A 20,500-nucleotide genomic window follows, 5' to 3' on the forward strand; every position below is an offset into this window, starting at 1 on the left:
ACGTACCTGTGTGAGTTCCCCTAGATTGATTTACTGAAAGGGAGAAAGAGAAAGAAACAAAGAAAAAGAGAGAGAGAGAAGGAAGGAAGAAAAGACAGAAGGAAGGAAATGAAAGGAAAAAAAAAAAAAAAAAAAAGAGAAGAAAAATAAAGGATAAAGGGAGAAATCAGATTTCCAGAGCTGCTTGGAAGATTAGCTCACGCAGTTACATCCTAACAGGTACCTCAGATCTAACTGGAATAGGGGAAACCTCTTGGGAAGCCAGGGCTCAGTGGGAGGCTGTTACTGGCTGGATCTGCACTAGTGCAGCTCAGAGACACCTCGGAGAAATCCTGTGTGACAGCTCAGAGAATAGAATAGCTTCAGATGTATTTTAAACTTATGTTTTCTTATTCTGCAACTTGCTTTCGTAGCGGGGTTTCTGAGCTGGTCATCCATCACCTTGTTTCTCAGAAGCATGATACAGAGACGTCTGCCAGGCCGTGAAAGCACGAGAAGGCTGGCAACCACGCGACTGCAGCGTGCCTGTCCATGGCAGAGGAAGGCAGAGTACCATTTAAAATGAGAGGTATTCCTCGTGGGGAGCCCTACAGCTCACCAGGAGCCAAGGGGTGTCTGGAGGACGGTGCTGGTGTCACCACTGACAGCTGGTATTGGGCATTACAGGACTGCAGCACTCTGCACGCCGGCGTGCTGGCTCGTCCCGTAAAGCTCTAGCTGGGGATGGGAGGAAGGAAGTCAATGAATCACTAGGAATCAGTGCACAGCCCTTCCTGCTTTCTTTTGAGAGGTTTCCTCAAGCCTCTGAGTTATGTAGGAGCTAAAAACACACGTAAGGCTCTGGTAATTACTGTGGGGCTCTGCTCGAAGCCCGTCATAGGTAGGCTGTTCTCACAGCTCTTGTAAGGTTTGCTTGTATAATTTCCTCTGCTGCCATATCAAACTGGTCGTTAATCTCCACCACATCAGCCACATTATGTAAGGAGAAGCTCACCCTGCATCTCAACTGCTTCAGGTGTCTCCCACCAAGTAGTTCTCACCAGTTTGCTAACTTTGTTTTGCCAACAAGGCTGGTGCAACCAAAGCCGGGATGTGACCATCCCAGAATTCATGGCCTGAGACCTGTGTATGTGGCAGTGCACCAGCTCCGAGGGGAAGCCCTTGAAAAGTGATCTGCAAAGCTTCTCAGCTTTGCACTTGGGCACAAGCGTGCACTGAAATCTGGGGAGCGCCTGTGTGTGGAAGAGCTCTTGAAAATACAGCTTCAGCAGGGCGTTGAAGCATTGTCCTCTTCACCTCCATACGCTGCCAGCTCTTCGCTGCAGGTTTCAGAGGTGCAGCAGTGCTAGGGGATAAATCCAAAGCCTTCCTAAACACAAGAGACCTCCGCTCTCCTGTGGAAGTATTTTTTCCTTTTATTTAAGGGGTAGCTAAAGGTTTACACTCACAACACATGCCTTTTCTTCTTTGCTTTCTGACGACAAAAGCATTTTCCCCCTTTCTCTTCTCACTGTGTAAGGTGGCTGTTGTTGGCTCAGGCTTCTTCCTCGTGCTGTTTCAGTGTCCCTTCAGACCAGGTCCTTACAAGCAGCCAACACCGCTGTCCCACAGTTGCAATCCCACAGAGGGTGCCTGACATGGATTCCTTTAGAAATACATTAAATTCAGTTAAGGATTTCAGAAAGATCCTTACTCTTTGTCAAATTATTCAAATAGAGTCGCTAGAATAAATCTGGACAGAAAAAAAAAATACATAGTCTGTTCGCTCTGAGGACTCCAGAGACAAAAGCTGCTCTGTCTGGAAGGAATGAATTAAGACAAATCAGTGCAAGGTGTTTCGAGAACAACCCAAAAGGACATAAAAAGGCTGTCCTAATTAAAATAAAAATCAGCTTCTAAAGGGGGTTAGCAAAGTGGTTACAGCTTTCGTGTATAGGCGAGGCTTGAGAAAATAAGAGTGTAATTACATTTTATTTGCAAAGAGGATTTTCTAGGAATAGAGTTACACATTTGTTTTTGATTTGTGCTTCTGGTTTGGCTTTGGCTTTTGCTAAAGATTTAGCCTAGGTTTTGGTTTCAAGTGCAGCCATACCCTGGAGTTATCCTTTCTGTGCTCTGGAGGGCTTTCACAAGGCAAACAAAGCCTCTCTAGAACCCATTCAAACAGCTTGGTTTTTATTTTATCTCCCAGTTCCCTGCGGGGCGTCCTGTTACCAGTCAGAGAGCAGAGAGGAGCCCAGGAGTCCGCTTCTCCGTCAGCTGAGGGCAGGTAGCACGGGGAGGTGGGAAAAATGCCAGGGCACGGCGTGGTGAAAGCTTCGTGAGAGCCTGCAGAGCCTCACGGGAGGCTGAGAAGGCAGATAGGGCGAGTGGCTGCTGAAAGATAAGGAGAAGGAAGGAAGGAAGGAAGCAACAGGGGGAAATGCAGCGAGACCTGAGAAGGCTTTCTGGTGGGAGGGAGGGAAGCAGGGCTGCAGCCCTGGGGGGTTCTGGTGCACCACGGGGCCTCGCCACGGGCCCCACCGTCCTCCCCTCCTCCAGCCACAGAGCAAAGCCAGCCGTGGTGGGATCAGGGAGGTCTCCTGACACTGGAGGTGGAAAATTAGGCCCTTTCTGAGCTTCGTGTTTGACCTGGAAGTAAAACTCGAATTGCAATGTAAGATCCAGGTGCCCTTATTTGTCCTTAGCTGAGGATGCGAGGCCCGGATTTCAGACTTGAGAGGCTAAATTTAGGTTCCTAAACCCCACGTTTAGGCGCTGAAATAAGCTGCTTTCCCAGAACCTGCTGGGTGATTACCAGTGGCAAAGATCAAGCTACTAATCTTGGTGGCTGAACAGGATTTAGGAGCCTAACATTAGACACCTGCTTTTGAGGCACACTGACATCGAGTTGTAGCCCATTCCAGATTTATGTATTTCTATTTCCGTGGAGGTTTTTCCAAGTGCAGGCACTGGACTCCAAGCTTTTTTTGATGTCCTGTGTTATGAGAAACTGCTTGCAGAAGTTTGCCCTTGCCCACCCGCAGCCTGAGCTGCAGAGGGATGTTACAGGATTTGGGATGTATGAGCTAGGGGCTGTCAGCAGATCTCCCTGCTTCCGAGGAAATGCATTTGGCAAAAAAAAAGGTGACAACTGCATTAAGCTGAGGGAGGCCTTTACCTGGGAAATATCCCCAGCTTTTCCACATCTGAAGTAATTTTCCACGGTAACCGGAGAAGGAAAGTCAATCAGCTACAGAAGTGTGAGCACTATCTTCATTTTTCTCTCCCAGCCAATTATTTCTCTTGTCGTTTTTATGGTCTCCAAGAGAAAAATTTGGCCAGTAAGACCTTAGTCGTGTAGGTTTGCCAGGTAGTCATACGGTCAGAGCCCACTCCAGCTGAGCATATACTGCATTGCTTGCTGAAAAAAAAAAATGAGGAAAAACAGACTTATTAACAGAGCAGGTACAAAAGGGAGAAATGAAATTTGATTGTATGAAGATGCAACAGTGTTGGGGGGGGAGGAATAATCAACAGAAATAGATGTGGTGCTCTTTGCAGGGAAATGGAAGACACATCAGAATTGTTGAGACCTGCGTAACAAAATGTTAAATGGTTTGCAGTAGTGATAGCAAGACAAAATAAGCATTCAGCTGAGTTCTTAGCTCCGTGGCGTTGCAGGAGGGGCAAAGAGCAGGGAGAACAGCCCAGGCTAGTGTGAGTGTCTTCTCTGTTAATGACTGTGACAAGTCCATTTGCAACAGGGTCCTCTTTTGTTGCTCAGTCAGCTGTGCATTAGTTAGGTCCTATGTTGTAAGTGACCGCTGATTCCTCTATGAGGAGCAGCTGGAACACAGAAAATCACATCCACCCTACCTGTTAAAGCAAATCCTTCCCAACCTGCCACCTACTACTGCCTGTACTGACTCACAAGGAGAGTCACAGTCCAGCGGCTCAGCAAGTTCACACCTAATTCAGTCCCAGATCTGATGTGACAGAAGCTTCCTGTTGGTGGTGGTATTGTTTCCAACTGCGAGTTCCGTTCTGTCCCACAAATTGGGCTAAAGCCCAACGAAAATAAAGATAACCCCAATTCCCTGCGGTTTCCGCTCTGAGCGAGGCCAGCATAGCGATAGGCAGTGGGAATGCAATACGGGGCCAGAGAGGGCTGCAGGAGCTTCACAGAAGATAGAAATACTGGGCTCCTACTCACACGGGCATGCTTCTATAAATATTTCCATCTATAAGTTTTTATGTCGAAAGTCCAGCTGAAATTAGTAAGAATAACCTTTTTGCACTCGAGGGACAGATCTGTTAAGCTGTTGCTGAAAGAGGGGTGGAATAGGGATGAGCAGATTTTTCCAAAGTAATCTCCTCTGATGCTGCTCACTGAAATTGGTGGAGGGTTTTGTTGTTGCTGTTGTTTTTAATTGACCGCACTGGGAGCAGAGCTAGGCCAGTCTGGAAGGGTCTGAATCTGCCCTGTAGGCTTGACACGAGAGCAGATCTGGCCTCACTGAACAACAGAAAACTTTATTTTCTGTTCAATTCCTTAGCAAGTCCTGCTACTTACTCTCCAAAACATACACTGAAAGAATATATATGGCCAGCTCCGAAGATGATCAAAAAATCCTCCATCAAATAAATCTTCTAACAAAAAGTAGCAAAACTCACAAACCAGTCAGCTTGACAAATAGCCTTCCATCAGCCCTACTGTGACTCAGTGCTTGAAAGATTTTGGGGGAGAAAAATCCATTCTAGGAGAGAACATCAAATGAAAAACACGGCCTGAGCGAAGTGTATTTCCAACACACTTGCAAATGGTGTCGGGAGCCAGCAATCCACCCTGGATAAAGACACCTCCCAGCTATTGTTATTCTTGAAGGATTTTGTGGCTCTTCCTGTTGTTTTGCAGCAGGTGGCTTGGTGACTCAGCCCGGGGCCTCCCGGCCAAACAACGGGATCACGGGGAAACGAAAGTCTTTCTAACACCAAGCTACAACCAAAGGACTGAAGTGACCCCCCACACACCCCAAAAGTGAGGGGTGACGGCCATAAAGCAGCTTGGTCAAAGGGAGGAGGCCACGAAGGAGGGGCTGGCTGTGGATCGTCAGCCAGGTATCGCTCCCCTCGCCCCTGGCTGGTTGGGAATCTGCTGGAGCAGCGTTAACGCCTGGCTATTGCTTCCTGAAGCACTTGCACCTTTTCCGATGCTTTCTGCTTTCGAGTACCGACCTGATCCAAGCGGCCTCGGTAACGCGGCAGACCCAATTCATGTTGGTGCTTCCCAGCAGCGATGAGCTGTGTCGAAGCAGTCTCTTCTTGCACAGCTCTGTTGCACAATGCAGATCACAACAAAGTGTTATACTAATTAATTTAAAAAAATACGTATTTTTATTTAAGTTTCTCTGCAAAACTGAACTTTCTGTCGGTGCGGTGTTACCCCCGCTGCCCCACCTGCAAAGGAGCAGTTTTGTTCTCTCATTGAATTGACTGCAGTAAATGCAATGATACGGCATGCTACATCACAGCTTTTGGCTGTAAATGTGTTAACGCAGGGGTTTGATCGGTTTTATTTGAGGAGCTGCCACCTCAGCTAGCTCTGTGACTCTGCATGGCATGCTGTGACCCTCAGGGACTGGCCCCGGCCCTGGGCAAACACCCACAGGCTGAGCAGGGCTCTGCAAAGGGCTCCCCGTGTCCGTGGGGGATGACAAAAGTTAAATAACACCTGGGTTAATCGAAAATTTGGGTTAGTATAAGCAGGGATGGATGTGAATTGGTAGATTCCTGATGACGAACTGCCCAGAAATACAACAACTCAGCAAAACCATGTGTGTGAGAGAAAAATCCATGAGATTTCCAGTTACCTGTAGGTAAGCTGCAATACCTGCTTTCAGCAGGCACCCGAGATGCTTCTGTTTGCAGTCGGCCTGTTGCTGCCTAACTGTGACATGCCACGGAAAGAACTGAATCCCCCCCCTGTATTTCTGAACACGTCGGCAAGTGGAAATGCAGAGAACAGGAAAATGTGTACGGTATCTGCAGAGGGGCAGATAGGCGGTCTGCGAGGAAGCCGAAATACTGGGGGTATGTTTTGGCACACCACCCAGGGATTTTACCCCCTTCTCTTCGCCGGCGCAGTTTCCTTATTATCAGATCGGACCTCCGACCGGACACGCATTGTATTGTGCATGTGTCAAAAAATGCCTGCCAGCAAGGCTCGCCCCGATGGCGACAACAGGATGTCTGAAATCCAGCAAAGGAATGAGAGCCGGGGGAGCCAGGCGCTGCGGAGCAGCAGCACCAGCCCTTCTGCATGCGGCCCTGAAGCCACAGAGAGCTCAAGCTTGTGGATGCTGAGGGTTGGGGTGGACGAGGTGGCAGGTGACTGCAAAAGGAGCATGAGGAAAGGTGGCAAGCAGAGAGATGATGCCTTAAGATCTTGGTGCTGCACAGCAAAGCATCTCCTGTGAGTTATCTTGGAGTGTAACTTGGCCTTGGGTCTGTAATAGGTGAATTCTGGCTCCTTGCTGTCAGGAAGCTCCTGCACGCTCCCTCTCTGCCCCACATCAAATCCTGCAGGGCTGCCAAAGCCCCTGTAGTGTGCCCTTTTTCCAGCCCCAGTCCCCACCTCAGGAGGTCCCCAGGAGCGGTTCGAGATGCTCAGGTCTCACAGCACTTACGGACAGGAACAGAACTGGGAGGTGAGGAACCTGGACACATTTTTTACCCGGTGTCTCCTTTTAGGAGTGGATGAAAACATGGATTTGTAGCAGACGCCGGGATCCTGGCGTAGCCACAGTGTTGGCTGCTGAGGAAGCCATAATACTGTGTTGTGGTTAGGTACAACGGGCTCTTTATAATCAGATATTTTATAATGCTCTCAGATGTGTTCTTTTTCTGGCACTCGTGGTCCGAAAACAAAGCTGAGGCAGTTAAACCTATAGCTTACACCGACCAACACGCAGAGTATCCCCTCGTGGGACTGACGAGAAACCCGATGCATTTTTCCACTGCTTGTGCAGAGGAAGACAAATGGAAAAAGGGAAGCCGCAGAAACTCAGCTTGGCAGAAGGTTAATGTCCTTCAGCATCATGCCCAGCAAGGCTGACGAGTGCAGCTGGAACAGAAGGTACTGCTCGCTTCTCAGCACTGAGGACCACTGCAGCCTTGTTCTGCTGAGTATTTTCTAGCCGGGCCCAAGCAGGATGAGCTCGTGGCAGTTTACCGCAGTGAAGGCGAGGTATGCATCTGGAGAGATAGCGGCTGGATTTATTCAGGCTCTTGGAAAATTAAGGCATGGTTCAAAAGCATATTTCTGTTTTGTTTCCTCTGAGACAGCCAACAGTGTAATCACTCCATGCGTTTCGAATAACATGAGAACCTGGGACTGACTCACTGTTTCCCATTTCGCTAGCTTGGGACAGGATGCAAAGCTTATAAACATATTCCGTGTGAGTCTTTACATGACATGAAGTTCCTTGCTCAAGTTTGCAAGCCCACATTTTATTTTTTTTTATGCCTAGAATGACTGTGGTCTGTCCTCCAGCTCTCCTCCAGCCCATACGTAAGGACTTGGGGCAGCAGTACGTTTCCCCCCCTAGCTTTCTTCTCTCTATTTCTGCAGTTATGCCTGAGCTTCTCTCTGACCCACAAGATGGAAATACCTGTACCTCAGTAACTCACAAAAAGAGAAGGAATGGACCTAGAACTGGACCATCAGAAGGACCCTTGTTGTTAAGGAGCACACTGCATCTCCAGGTAGGGACCTCACAAAGTTAAGGGACAACCACAGCCAAAGGAAACAGCCAAGTACAGCCTTCAGGCACGCTGGTGGGATCTTAGTAACTCCTGAAGCCAGTGAACCTGGTCAGCAGGTGTAGGGTAAATTGCTGCCCTAATAAAATTGCATTGTCCGCTGGCTTAGGAAAATAAGGACTGGGCACAAAAATTGGACTGTTTCCAGTGATACTCATTCACGAGATTGTGAAATAAACATGGCTCAGGATGAAAGTATGGTTTTCAGGGACACGATGGTGAACAGTGTAGGTGCAGAGCCTTCTTTCCATCTCAGGCTTGTCTGGCAGCAGCAATGGGAGTGCAGAGTAAGAGAGAGATGCACAGGGGTAGCTCAGGAGCACAGATCTGCTGTGCCCACTGACAGTGACGTGTATCCACATCACACATACAGCATCCTTTGAAATCTGGCACTCAAACAGAGTGGCAACTGCATTCGTTCAAATATGTTCCTGACCTGAATCAACTGCAAGTGAATAAACATTGAGCTAGTTCCTTCAAGCACATTTTCACTCCCTGTGGTACATCAGTAGAGTTCCAGGTATGAAAGAAGAGAAAAAACATGCTCAGCAGTAACAGATATCCTTACAGAGGCTGTTGGTATTGGAAAAAAAAATCACACACACAAAAACAAACAAAATTCATCCCGCAATACTCAAGGGTGATAGCTAGTAATTATATTAGCTCTGGTCTTGAACATATCTTCTCTGGAAAGAGTACTGAAGGCTAAATGTGTTTTGGTCTTTAGTGCCTACATAAAGGGATCCAGGCACTTAGAGATTTAGTGGAATTTTTCACATTATTGGCTGGCTCTGAATCAAATCAATGACATTTAAACATTTCTGTGCTACAAAGGAAAGGTGGCTATCTTGGTTCTTAAGTACTTAAATATATTTGCAAGCCTGATCTTTAATACTTGGCAGTTGGGCACTGACATTTCTATTCGCCGATATGTTCCAGTGCTTTCATAAAAGATTCAGAGCAAAATATCTACATTTTAAAATGTCCCCTGGCATGAATTTTCTGAGTAACTTCTATATATGACCATCAAAATATCTTGGTTTAGTACAGCTATATTCAAGATCTTTAAAGTTCTACTCTATATTCAAATATTAATACATGTAATAGACTAAAACAAGTCCAAAATGATTTTTAAAAGAATGGAGGCTAAGTAATGTATTGAATGGAACTAAGTATTTCTATACTGTTTACATCTGCATTTTTCAGTGTAAATTAATCCTGCTTATGGGAGTATAAACAAACACAAAGGTAAGTAATAGGTAAGTCATAGGTAATTTCTGATAAAATATCATTTTAAATATATTTGCTGACGTGTAGCAAAGCAAAAAAAAAAAAAAGTGATTATCTTACTTTTTTCAGTGGAAGGAATAATAAGCATCAGTGAGAAAGGCTGGCAAATTTGGTCACTGTGTTTATTTCTTCACTTTAGAAAATCATTGAAGGCTGTGTATCTTTTTATTTTTGCTTCCGTAAAAACTTTGACAAATTTACTCTTCGTACCCACATTGGAAATTGCTCATAGCCCAGAGCAATGCAGCATGGCTGTCCATATTATTTCCTGTTCTACGCAGCCGTGCTTGGAGAATATTGAATATGTAAAACTTTTACATTCTCTAAATCTGAAGGGGATTATTTGAACCTCGTAGGAGAACTGTGCAGAAGAAGGCAATGTTTTGCTCCAAGCAATGTGAACTAAGAAAGAATATATAAATACAGCCTGAGACCAATAAATCTCTAACTGCAAATCCACTGTGGCAGTAAATGGTTTCCCTTTAATAATGAAATACCACACTGGCAAAAATAAATATATAACGTAGGCTACCCAACCATTACTGGACTACAAAATAAAGAGACTTTAAAACAGAGAGTCCTTTCATTCTCTAGAGTACTCTGTGGTCATGTTTCAAGTTTTCTTCTGCAACTATGAGGGCTAAAATCTTACTTGAAAAAGTGTGGAAACCGAGACTGTCACACAGACACTTGTACTGGGGCTCTAAGTGAAACTCCAGATAGTCCAAAACTGGCAGTAATACCACAGTTGGCAGCATTACCGATGACCAAATTTCTCTTTATAAAACAAAGCACACATTGGCACTGAAGCTAAATTTCTCAGTTTGAGCAAAGAAAGAAAAACATTTATTCAATCAAGGAAAACTTATTTGCTGTTAGGGAGGAAAAGAGAAGTTTTTTTCACTGTATACAAAGAGGAATAATTTTTTTGCTACAAAGATCTCTGGAAGATTTTTAAAACCTTTGAAAAAAATAAAAAATGTTCCTTTTTCAAGAAAAAAAATATGTTTCCATTGACAAGAGTAGTGAGAATCTCTCTTCTACACCCCAGATACTTCAAGACAGAAGCTGCAACTCAGCTTGGCCAGAGTTTTTATTTTGGTGATTTCTTTCATCTGCTCCCTTTCTGTTCCTATTATTGCTCCTTCCTGTTCGTGCCGATGCTCGTCCTACCAAGTCTGACCTTGCAAATGCTGTCTGCCTTTGCTGTTGATGTCAGGGGGTCTCTTAGGGGGCCACACAGTGCTCTTGAAGCTGCCTTAGGATCCTCTGAGGTCCAATTCAGGTTTCTTGACTCAGCGGAAGACAGCTGTGGTCCTTTCTCTCCCATTCCCTTGCATGAGTTTGGGGAGCTTGCTCCACTCTGATACTTGCAGTACCTACTGCAGAGATGCAACAATTTTGCCCTCATTGAGTTGCAGGTAACCACCACCATCAGCATCAGCTTTGAGGACTCCTTTGGATGCTGCTACTCAACATGAACACCACTGAAGCAAATCAACACTCAGCTTCTTTGTTCTCAAAAAACAGGGGAGGCATCCTGTCCTCAAACCTCTTAGATTTTGCTAAGGAAGTTTCATTACAGCCAGTAAAATTTCTTTCTGTATCATTCTTTAGAACGAACATTTCAGGTTCTATTTTGGCAGCACAGTAAGTCAAAGGTTAGAGCTCCTCTTACCACATCAGAAACATCACTACCCTGGGATGAGTTCAATCTGCAAGTTCAAATTTACCGTCTTGGTTGAAGGCTTTCTGCTGCAGTGGTTACTGTTTTCTGGGCCATGCTAACTTCACGTCCTGTGTTGGCACAAAAAGAGTATAAAAACAGCATGCTGGCTCTAGCTCCCTGCCATGTGCTCTGACGCACTTGATAAGTGTCATCATGTGCCCACCTCTGCTCTGAGTCAAATCTGTATAACAGTGAGATCCTTTCCAGTGATGGAGAAAGCTCAGCCTTGCTAAGGACAACTTGCAGATTTTCATTTCTCCTAGAAGCAAATACTTATCCAGATGAAGTGCCAGAAATTCAGTATCTACCATCAGATTTCTACTGGGCACCGGCTTCTGCCACCTGCAATAGGCAGGGGATGTGTCACAGTCTTACGATGTAGAAATGTAATTTCTTTAACTAAACAAAAGTTATTCCATACACGAGGCTGATCTGCTACTGTTTTCCTCATCACATGAATAAAACAGCACCACTGTTGGAAGCACTGGCTTAGCTCCTGGGAGTTCCTGCATGTGAAACAGTTCCAAAACTTCCCCTTATAGTGAGCAACAATCATGAGGAAAAAAAAAAAAAAAAACAACACACAAACAAAACACTTAATTACTACAGTAAGTAGAGTTAGTAGAGCTGAGTATTAACAAGTCAGGCTGTTTGTGAGGTCAGGTTTTCCTCTTAATTTTCCTGAGAGCTGACAGAGAGGGAGATGAGCACACATGCTGCATGGTGTTCTCATTGGGTTTGAAGTTTTGTCAGTAATTATCGTCAGCTGCAGAAAGTCATTAAGGCACAGTACATAAGAGCACTGCAAGATGATGTTTTGATAGCTATTGAATCCAGAGCTCTGCTGGGGACTTTTCTATGTCCTCTAGAGAAGAAAAAGGGGTGCCACAGTTTCCTGGGTCAGGTGGACCTGAGGAGAAGACATAGATCCTACATGGGTTCCCTAGGGAACCCAGCTGGGAGCCACCTTTGAGGACTTTATTTTCACCACATGGCACAGCAAGTCAGCATTGCAGGTACCTCTGCAGAAAATTAAATATATATATATATCTTTCCTTTGCTAACGAACCAGGATCTGTTACAGCTAGTTGAAATTCTTACATTTTATAAAGTTGTTCAAAGAGGTGTGTGTGGGCCTGGGGCCTGTCCCTCACGGGGCACGTTGCTCAGTGCCCGGCCTCAGCCTGGGCCGGTGTCCCCTCAGGGCTGGCACACATCCTCTGCTGGCTGTGTTGTTGCCCAAGGCCACTTAAAATGACACGAAGAGGAGGCAGATGGGGGCTCTTGCTGCCAGCTTTGCCCCTCCATCCCCAGTGTGTTATCCCCTATTAACCAGGCTCCTTCGCTGCTCCTAAATGTCCCCTGTGACAGTGCCCCCAGGCGCAGTACGCAAGGCGGTGATGTATAGCCTCTTCTAAAGAAAGTTCTGCCTCTGTTGAGAAACTTTCCTGACCTCTTGGCCGAAGAAGAACAAAATAATGTATTAACAAAAACACAGCCGGCTGCCAAAGAAAAGGAGTTCCTGTAAGGACTGAAACAATAAATCTCCTCCGTGCTGAACTCCCAGAGGGAGTATGCTGTGTTTCCTCCTGTTCTTTATCAAAGTCCCCAAAATAAGCAGGAATGGGCAGTGACTAGGCACAGGCTCTACACACCTTTTTCCATGGAGTAATTAAGGCCCGCCTCAGAGCGAGGGAGCACTCCCTGCCCAGATGTGTGCGAGGGCGCTGCCCACACCGCCACCACCAAGCATGAATCTCCTGAGGACCGCCTGCCTTCTCCTAGCTGCGCTCTGCGTCTGCACCCTGGGACGTAAGTTTTTGGCTGTTTTCAGCTCAGCAGGCTGTTTTGTGTGCCAAAGCTTTTCTTTCATTAGATAGGTGTTCTCTTCTTTCTTTCTTTTTTTTTTTTTTTGAGGTGTAGTCATTGAAAGACTGCGTGCTGGAGGAGGAGAAGGTCCTAGCTAGGACCTTCTAGTTGAGCTATGTTCTAGGAAAAACTTTCTTGCCATCGTGCTTTTTGCTGTAGCCCTCTTTCTGGACATCGTGAAGCTCCTCTATCTGAGAGGAGTTAAAAGAGCTGTATTTACAAAGCTTTTCTGTTCCGTGTTTTTTTTTTTTTTTTTTTTTTTTTATTCATTGAACTAAAGCATCTGTTGGAGAGAGAGGGCTTTAAGGGGAAAACTGAAACGTCTGTCAGGTTTTGTGAGCATTTGGAAATCAGACCTGTCCTGATGGATGTCCCTGGCTCTGTGCCAGCAGTAAGTTTGGCTGGGGGTGTCTCTGAGAAACAAGCTTGGGTTTGCCCCAAAAAGATAGGGGGACTTAAGGCATTTATCAAGTGCCAGATCATGAGGGATGCAAGCCTGGGGGCAATGTTGCTTACTGAGTGCAGTATCTTTTTTTAAAGTGATTCTGAGATTCACAGATGTAATCAAGCTTCACTGTGTTCACATGGTCATTGAACTGCTGTTTTCATTATTCATCGGCCTGGGAGATCGTGCTTTTAAAGGGGAATTAGCTAGAAAATCCTGAGAGGGTGAGAAAATCTGTAATAAGGACCAGAATCTATCATCACCTTTGTCAAAAGATGCATTTGAAGTCAAATCTGCTTTTTATCTGCACTTTAATTTGCTGGTCCTCTGGTGTGCACACTCAGAACCAGAGCTTCCATAAATGCCTATGGATTGCCTGTAAATGATTTTATGAGTCAGAAGTAAAAATAAATAAGTAAAATACCAGGTTAAGTGATCAATTAATGAACCTTTGCTTAGATTATGTGGTAAAATCTGGACACATCTTTTGTGATGTAGTTTATGTGAGCCTGGGCTCACAGCTTTTTGAAAAGAAATATCAATACAGGAGATTAAAAATAACGTTGTGCCAGAGAAAGAACTGCTTTTAAAACTATGTTAAGTAAGTACAAGCCACAAAAGTCTGTGTTGAGGTACTATTTATTCCCTGTCTGCTACTCCTCGTAAAAATAGCCTTCCTGTCATTGTTGAACCTCTAATTTCACAACTTCTGAAAAGTGAAGTGGAGTTGGATCAAAAGGAGCATATTTAACACAGAAGTCCATAGAGCTTATCAGAAGGCAGCATGCGGGGTGGGAGGAATTCTGTCGGTTTTCCACTACCCTTCCTTTAAAAAGGGTTTTCCCCTCCTCTGCGTGATGTGAATGGGGCAGAACTGATGACAGAGAATAAGCGAATTGCACATAGGATACGTTTGCTCTGAACAATTTTGGCTCTGTAGAAGTATTTTTGAAAACGCTTTATCAAAAGGTAAACATGGTAGTGAAATTCTGTTGGCAAATTTACGTTAGGAAATGAAGAATAGTTGCTTGTATTATGTGTCTCTGTCTACGTTGCCCAAGTAAAAGAGCATCATCGGGTCAAGCTCCCGTCTTTCTGTGCCGTCTCTAAAAATGAGTAATTAAAAGCAGGTTACCTGGACTTTTCCCACGCATCACCTGTTAAAGCAGGAGCAGTTTTACTGTCTGATAAATGAGGCTGGACCAAAGTCTTCGGATTTCCACTATTTGTGATCGTTGCAGTGTTCTGTATGTCTGGGCTGTAACAACAGGCTCTGATCCTCTGAAGACCACAAGGAGGCTGGTATCAGCCTCCTGCGTGTTCAGGCTCTCTGTTTTGAACACTGGAGACAGCAGCAAGGCATTTCTCTGGTTGCTTGGAAACACCTTTAGTATTTTAATATTAAGCTCAGTAAAATATAGAGAAGGTCAAATCACACCCCAGAGTTTTAATACTCCCTCTGCCAGGTTTTGGGGTAGTTTGTCTCTGTCTTCAAAGTTTCCCAAGACAAGTAATAATGTGGGTTTGCAGCCTTATCATGTAATGCACACAAGCTGTCTGTCTCTCCCTGCTGCTTTTTTTTTTTTTTTTTTCCAAACCATGCAGAGGGGTGTTTCTAGGAGTAGTACTACTACTCTGGTAGTTTTCTAGCTCGTCTTGGGATTGTGCATCCTCAGAGTCCCTACTTTTTGGTGGGATCTGCCCTCTGCCAGCAAGTTACTGGAGGCCAGTACAGACCAGTATGTACTGGAGACCAGCCTCCAGTATATGCAGAGGCTGATGACTTCCTGACAACCTGCCTCAGCTCTCCAGGCTTTTCTCCACCCTTTTAGAGCTAAATGATGTGCTGAGTGTAGGAGTTCCCTCATGCTCATCTCATGGCTCTCAGTTCCAGCATATTGCCCTCTGTTCTTCACTACGAAATAAAACCAGGGTGCTTTTCACTTTTTTGGGAGCAAGGCTTGGCATTGAGAGCCTGGTCCAAATGCCATGATTTGGAGCTGCTCCATTACAGCATGGAGCAACCTGAAGGTAGGCACTTCCCAACCCTTTCCTCATTAGAGGCTTGCTGTAGCACCTGGGGCATCATCCCAGCCCTACAACACTGTGGTTTATGATAGCCTGAGGGGATGTTTCACCAAAGCAGGGTTCCTGTAGTGATCATATACATTTGCAATCACCTTAACTCTGCTATTGTCAATGTTAACTAGAGGAGATGGATAGTCTTTCCCTTTCCTGCCTCCCGTGCTCTCAGCTTACAAGTCTTCAAGTCCTTTAAAGAAATAAATTTTAAAATTAAGCACTAACTTAACCTTTCTGAGCAGTTAAAACTTGCTTGTGGTCTCCCCTCACTCTGGGTTATTATTCATGGCTGTGCTCTGGGAGACACCAGCAATGCACAGGCTCTCACAGTTGGATCGCTCTCATCTCTGAAAATTTGGGAAATGTCAATAGGGTTTAGATAACCACCTGCCTTTTTGTGCTTTTAGCTTGCTTGAACCCAAACTCTGAATGTCTTGAGAGTTTTCCTGTTGTGAAAAAAAAAACCTTTTGGATGTTCCCACCACTCCTAGCAGTTTGCAAGCCCAGCTTTCTCAGAAATCAAATCGTAGTGCTGGAGCTTATTGTAGCCTTTAATTGAGTTTTTGTTCCGGTACAGACTTTTTCCCTCCCTTCAATCCCTCCTTTTTTTACCCCCTCCTCCCTGCTGCCACATCTATTTCATTTCTTTGGGCTGTCTCATGGTGGGCCAATTTTGCCTAATGGGTTTTAAAGGTGTATTTGCTACTGGACAAAAGAAAACCATTTATTTTAGCCCCACACCCGAATGCAAGTTTACTGCATTTACTGAGGTTAGGAGCAGATGGCTTAATACCTGCTTGATAAGGAGATGATGATTTGCAGCCAAAATAAATAGAAACTGAATTTGAAGGGCATGTTGCCTGCAGCTCCAGACCTAAGGATGCATAATGCCATATAACAGCACCAACAAATGGTTGTCTCATCTGAAAACTTACCAGCCTATTTTCTTTTTTATTTATCTTTTTCTTTCATCTGGTTTAAACCCAAAATTTCTTATTAATCTTCAGTCTTTTACAAGTTAGGATAAAAGATCCACTGAGGCTTATATTGTGTTTTGTTTTCCTAAACAGGAAAGGACCTTGATTATGGTGTCCAGTCACTTCTGTATCTGTCTGATCTGTGTGAAAAACCTGCAACAATACACATGAAAATAATCTTTAAGAAACTTTCAACCCGAGGAAGAGAGCAATTTTAACTGGTACCCTTTGGTAGCCAGGCTAACACGCCAGGCCAAAGGTGAGTCCCCAAAATCACGTGGGGACAGCAGCATCATTTGTATTGCTCATGATGGGGGGCTCTGTCTGGTACAGGTGAAAATCCTGGTCTATTTAGCAACAGAGAATTTTTACAACAACTCTTAATCTCTTTTTCCAGTGGCACTACGTGCACCTGGGTGTTAGCTGTGCCTTGTAGATAGCACCGTGTCTCAGGTTGCTGAAACCACAGAGCTGGTGGCACGTGGTCGTGCATCATATTTATCTGCTGCAACCTTTCTGCCTCGTCTTGTCTCTCTAATGAAATTAAACGTTTTGCCAGGATAGGAGCACTACGCCAGCCTTGCTCTCTGAAGACTTCTCCGAGATATATGATCATTTCAAAAAGCACATCCAGGCTGTCTTAATGCCTTGAGTGCTCAGGGTTGTACTTGATTTGAGGAATGTCAGTGTAATCAAAACTTTAGGGTTAAATTAATTAAATCCCTGATTATATTAATGAGATGCTTGTGCTTCCTGCAGATTTCTTCTTTCATAATCCTTAGCAGGAGATTAATATCATATTTGGGCTTGACAGGCTTGGTGACTGAAGCAAAAACTGATAAGAAAAGCAAAAGGTTTGGATTTTAGTTAGTCTGAGGAAAACAGTGCCAGCATGTTTACTAACCTTTCTGGTCAAGAATTTGCAATATTTTCCTCTAAACACACTATTTTGTTGAGGCATGTATTCATTGCAAGATAATTATTTGCAGTGACCAGGGTATTTTTTTTTTTTTACTAGTTTTCCCACTTCTTCACATTCTCAACATCGAGCCTAGGCTTTTATTTGAAATACAGTGTTGATAACCTTCTAAATGTTAATATGCAAGCTGTTGTTTATCCCAGTGTGAGGACACTCTGAAGTCATCTTTCTTTGATAGATGAATTACCCGTCCTCATCTCAGCATGGATTATATATCACACCAATATAGGTGAGGTAAATATCAGTGTGAACTCATTCAAAGGCTGTGGAAGCAAAAACACCACCAAGCATTGCGAGATGAAATGGGGAACAAGTCGGGGATTGCTCTGACAAAGTGAAAAATTCAAGCGTTTTCACCCCAGATTCCAAGCTGTGTCACATCTGGGAATGAGCAGTGGCTTTGGCAGGATTCATGATTAATCTTCCACTGTTACTCAGGGTCCCCAGAAGCCAAAATACTGCCCTAGATGCTCTGAAACTCCTACCCAGCCATCCAAAACTCATCTCACCTTGACATCTACAGCCAGTCATAAAGGCAGAAGTCTGTAGCACGATGAAGGAAATAGTTGGGGCCAGCATACAACTTGGTAAAATTTACTCATTTATGCACCTGACTGTTGAAATTTCTTTCTGAAAGATGCTTAATTCTTTCAGTTATGGAGCTTTTTGGGCATTCTGCAGAATTAAACTCTGCCTTGCCAAAAACCACACAGGTTTTGGAAGTGATAGATGTTTGGCTGTAAGGCTGCTACAGTAGAGCAGCTTCAGGTTCACTTTAGGAAGCTTTTTCTTACTTGAGCAAGTACTTACAGTCTATGAAGGTCTTTGCTGTGGTGCAGAAGGCAGCAATGTATTTACCAGACTGTGGGCTTCTCTTGGAACAAGTGACCAGTGTAGTTTTCAGCACATAACAAGAGGAGGAACTCATTGAAGATGAATGCCAAATAACCCTACCCATGAGACGCGCCGATGACAGAGAGGGAAATGCACAGCACAGGTACTAGAGGTGAGAGCTGCCCAGTGCAGGACTGTTTGTATTTGCTGTTCTCAGCCCATTTTATCTGCTCTGGTTCCAGTGGCTTCAGAGGAACCCATCATTTCCCTTGCATGCTGCTCCCAGTGCGAATGGAGTCGTGTGGCTGGTGCATCCCGGTGCTGCTGGACTTGTGAACTAGTGCACAAGTAAGACAAAGTAAGACAAACTGTCTTACAGCAATGCTTCCTTGTAGTGCACTGCATCCTCCCTAGCTGCTTTCACCTTGCCTTTCCGTGAACTGGCAGAAAGCATCATTTTCAAGGGCAAATCCTGGAAAATGAGGGTTGGTTATTTACGGAAGCCAAAGGAGAAGACCAGAAGGATCTGAGTAGGAAGCGCACAATGATTTGCAATAATCATAATCTTCAGAGGGAACTAAATTGCACTATTTGCCCACAAAAGTGCAAGAGACACCTGCAGATGTTCAACACCATGAGGTGATCAGCTCCCAGCTCTCCGTGACTTCCCAGTGCATTGACTGGGACCCAGAGTTTGAACAAGCCTGAGCACCCCAAATAAGCTGTACCAGGAAGCTGGTTGTAGGTGTGGGCGCTGGTGGGGCTGCCGCTGCAGTTCCTGATGCTCTTTGATAGAGTAAGTCCTTGGTGTTGAGCCCTGCCTCAGGTGTTCTCCTACTAATAACTTAATTTCTGAGGTCCTGCTTTGGAAACTAAAGCACGTGAGAAAAACAACAGGGTTTCATATCCAGATCGTATCAGATTAAATGCCCGTGTTATTTTGGATTTCTATCAGTCAGCTTTGTGAGGTGCTTGCAGATGAAGGGCTCTTCCTCATCTGTGTGTGCACCACTGACAGAAACCAGATCTTTCCGAAGCACATCTTTCATCCTTGCCTGTGATGTGACTCCTGTGAGACCGTACTCCCATCCCCATTTTGGCCTTTCCTTTTGGGGTATTTCATACACCTGGTACCGCCCAGCCTGCCTGCTGGGCGTTGTGGTAAAGGTGAGGGAGGGCTCAGCTGAGCATGGAGTTACATTAGTGGCTGAAGCAACTCACCAGTTTCCACAGGGGCTTTCTGACAGGAACGGGTTTTTGATGCTCCGGATGTTTTTGGACCTTTGTCAGGACCGGGTGCGGCTGGAGCGAGTGCATGGGCTGGGCCCGGATGTGCTAAAAATGAGTCTGTGGCAGCAGAGGCATTTTCAGTTCCTGAATTACACCATTAGTCACGCTGCTGGGGATGAGCTGGGATCTTAGCACAGGGCTAAGAAATAACAGAGCCATGGCTTTTCCGATGGCCGCACCACCGGCACATCACAAAGGAGATCTGCCCGTTGACCTGGGCTCAGCTTCCCCTCGTGCTCTTTGACATCTGCTCTGCCCAAGCACGCTCTGTTCTAGAAAACAAAAATAGGTTTGCAGATGGCATGGTAAGGAAAAAGCACCGTGAGCATTGCCCAGAGGACAACATCACTTGCTCTCCGCTCTCTGGGCGGGGGTGGCTCGCACCGACGCTCCTGCTCTCTCCTTTTATCCATTTTCCTTCTCTCCTCAGCAATGCACAACATGCAAAAAGCTCTTTCTTATATAAAACTGCGCCCATTAAAGACGTTTTCAAATTGATTTGGCATGACTAACGCAAGGGGGGTGGCAGCTGGGTTTTCATCCTGTAACACAACCCCTAGGAACTCCTACCTTTTATCTCGCACACGGACAGGCAAGCGTATCGCCATCAAAGGGTGACAATCTGGTGGTTTAAATAGCTTTAAAGAGTTTAATTAAAACCTACTAAATAGGTTTAACAGGTTTAAATAAAGAGAGGCACAGAGCTTGGAGCCTTTGTCCAAGGCTGGCTGGGGTGCTGGTGATCATGCTGAGCACAGTTATTACTTTATGGAGTGCAAACAGGCTGGGAGCCTGCAGTTCTGCTGAGCTTATGGAAGAAGCGATGAGATGAAACTGGAGCGGAGTTTGGTGGCTGCGCGTTTGGGGAGGTAAAGCTGGGTGTGTTTGGATATCAGGTGCTAGGTGAAACACGGGGGCACTCAGTCAGACCCCTGCCACCACGGCGTAGCCACAGCTTGGTGCTGGGTCGTGCTTGGTGCCTCATTCGGGGGAGCGGAGGAGCACCGGGGCAGTGCCGGCACCAAAGTTTCGTTTCCTGCCTTCGTCCTGTTCCCGGTGGGAGAAATTGTGGCGGCTCCCTCCCTTTCCTTCCTCTCCTGTGGTCTTGCTGCCAGCCGGCCATACCAGCCTGCAGCCCAGGGGTCAGCAGCAAGCCCGACTTGGGGCAGCGTTGTGCTGTTGGTGATCCAGCATGAGGCCGT

At 45.4% G+C, this 20,500-nt stretch overlaps 1 protein-coding gene across 4 annotated transcripts in view; it reads left to right on the plus strand.

Annotated features, from left to right (window-relative positions):
* Positions 1-20,500, plus strand: part of EMCN (endomucin) — a 65,263-nt gene that overhangs the window by 9,606 nt on the left and 35,157 nt on the right. Inside the window, exon 2 of one of the 4 annotated variants that reach the window (XM_032187271.1) lies at positions 7,613-7,746. The exons of 2 other annotated variants lie outside the window; for them this stretch is intronic. Coding sequence is in view for 1 of the 2 variants with exons in the window: in XM_032187270.1 (XP_032043161.1) it covers positions 12,535-12,634 (100 nt within the window). In the remaining variant the exon portion in view is untranslated. Of the gene's footprint in view, positions 1-7,612; positions 7,747-12,483; positions 12,635-20,500 lie in introns of those variants that run through there. One more of the 4 variants, XM_032187270.1, reaches the window with a different exon arrangement.

The sequence above is a fragment of the Aythya fuligula genome, chromosome 4 (assembly GCF_009819795.1).
Source record: "Aythya fuligula isolate bAytFul2 chromosome 4, bAytFul2.pri, whole genome shotgun sequence".
NCBI lineage: Eukaryota > Metazoa > Chordata > Aves > Anseriformes > Anatidae > Aythya > Aythya fuligula.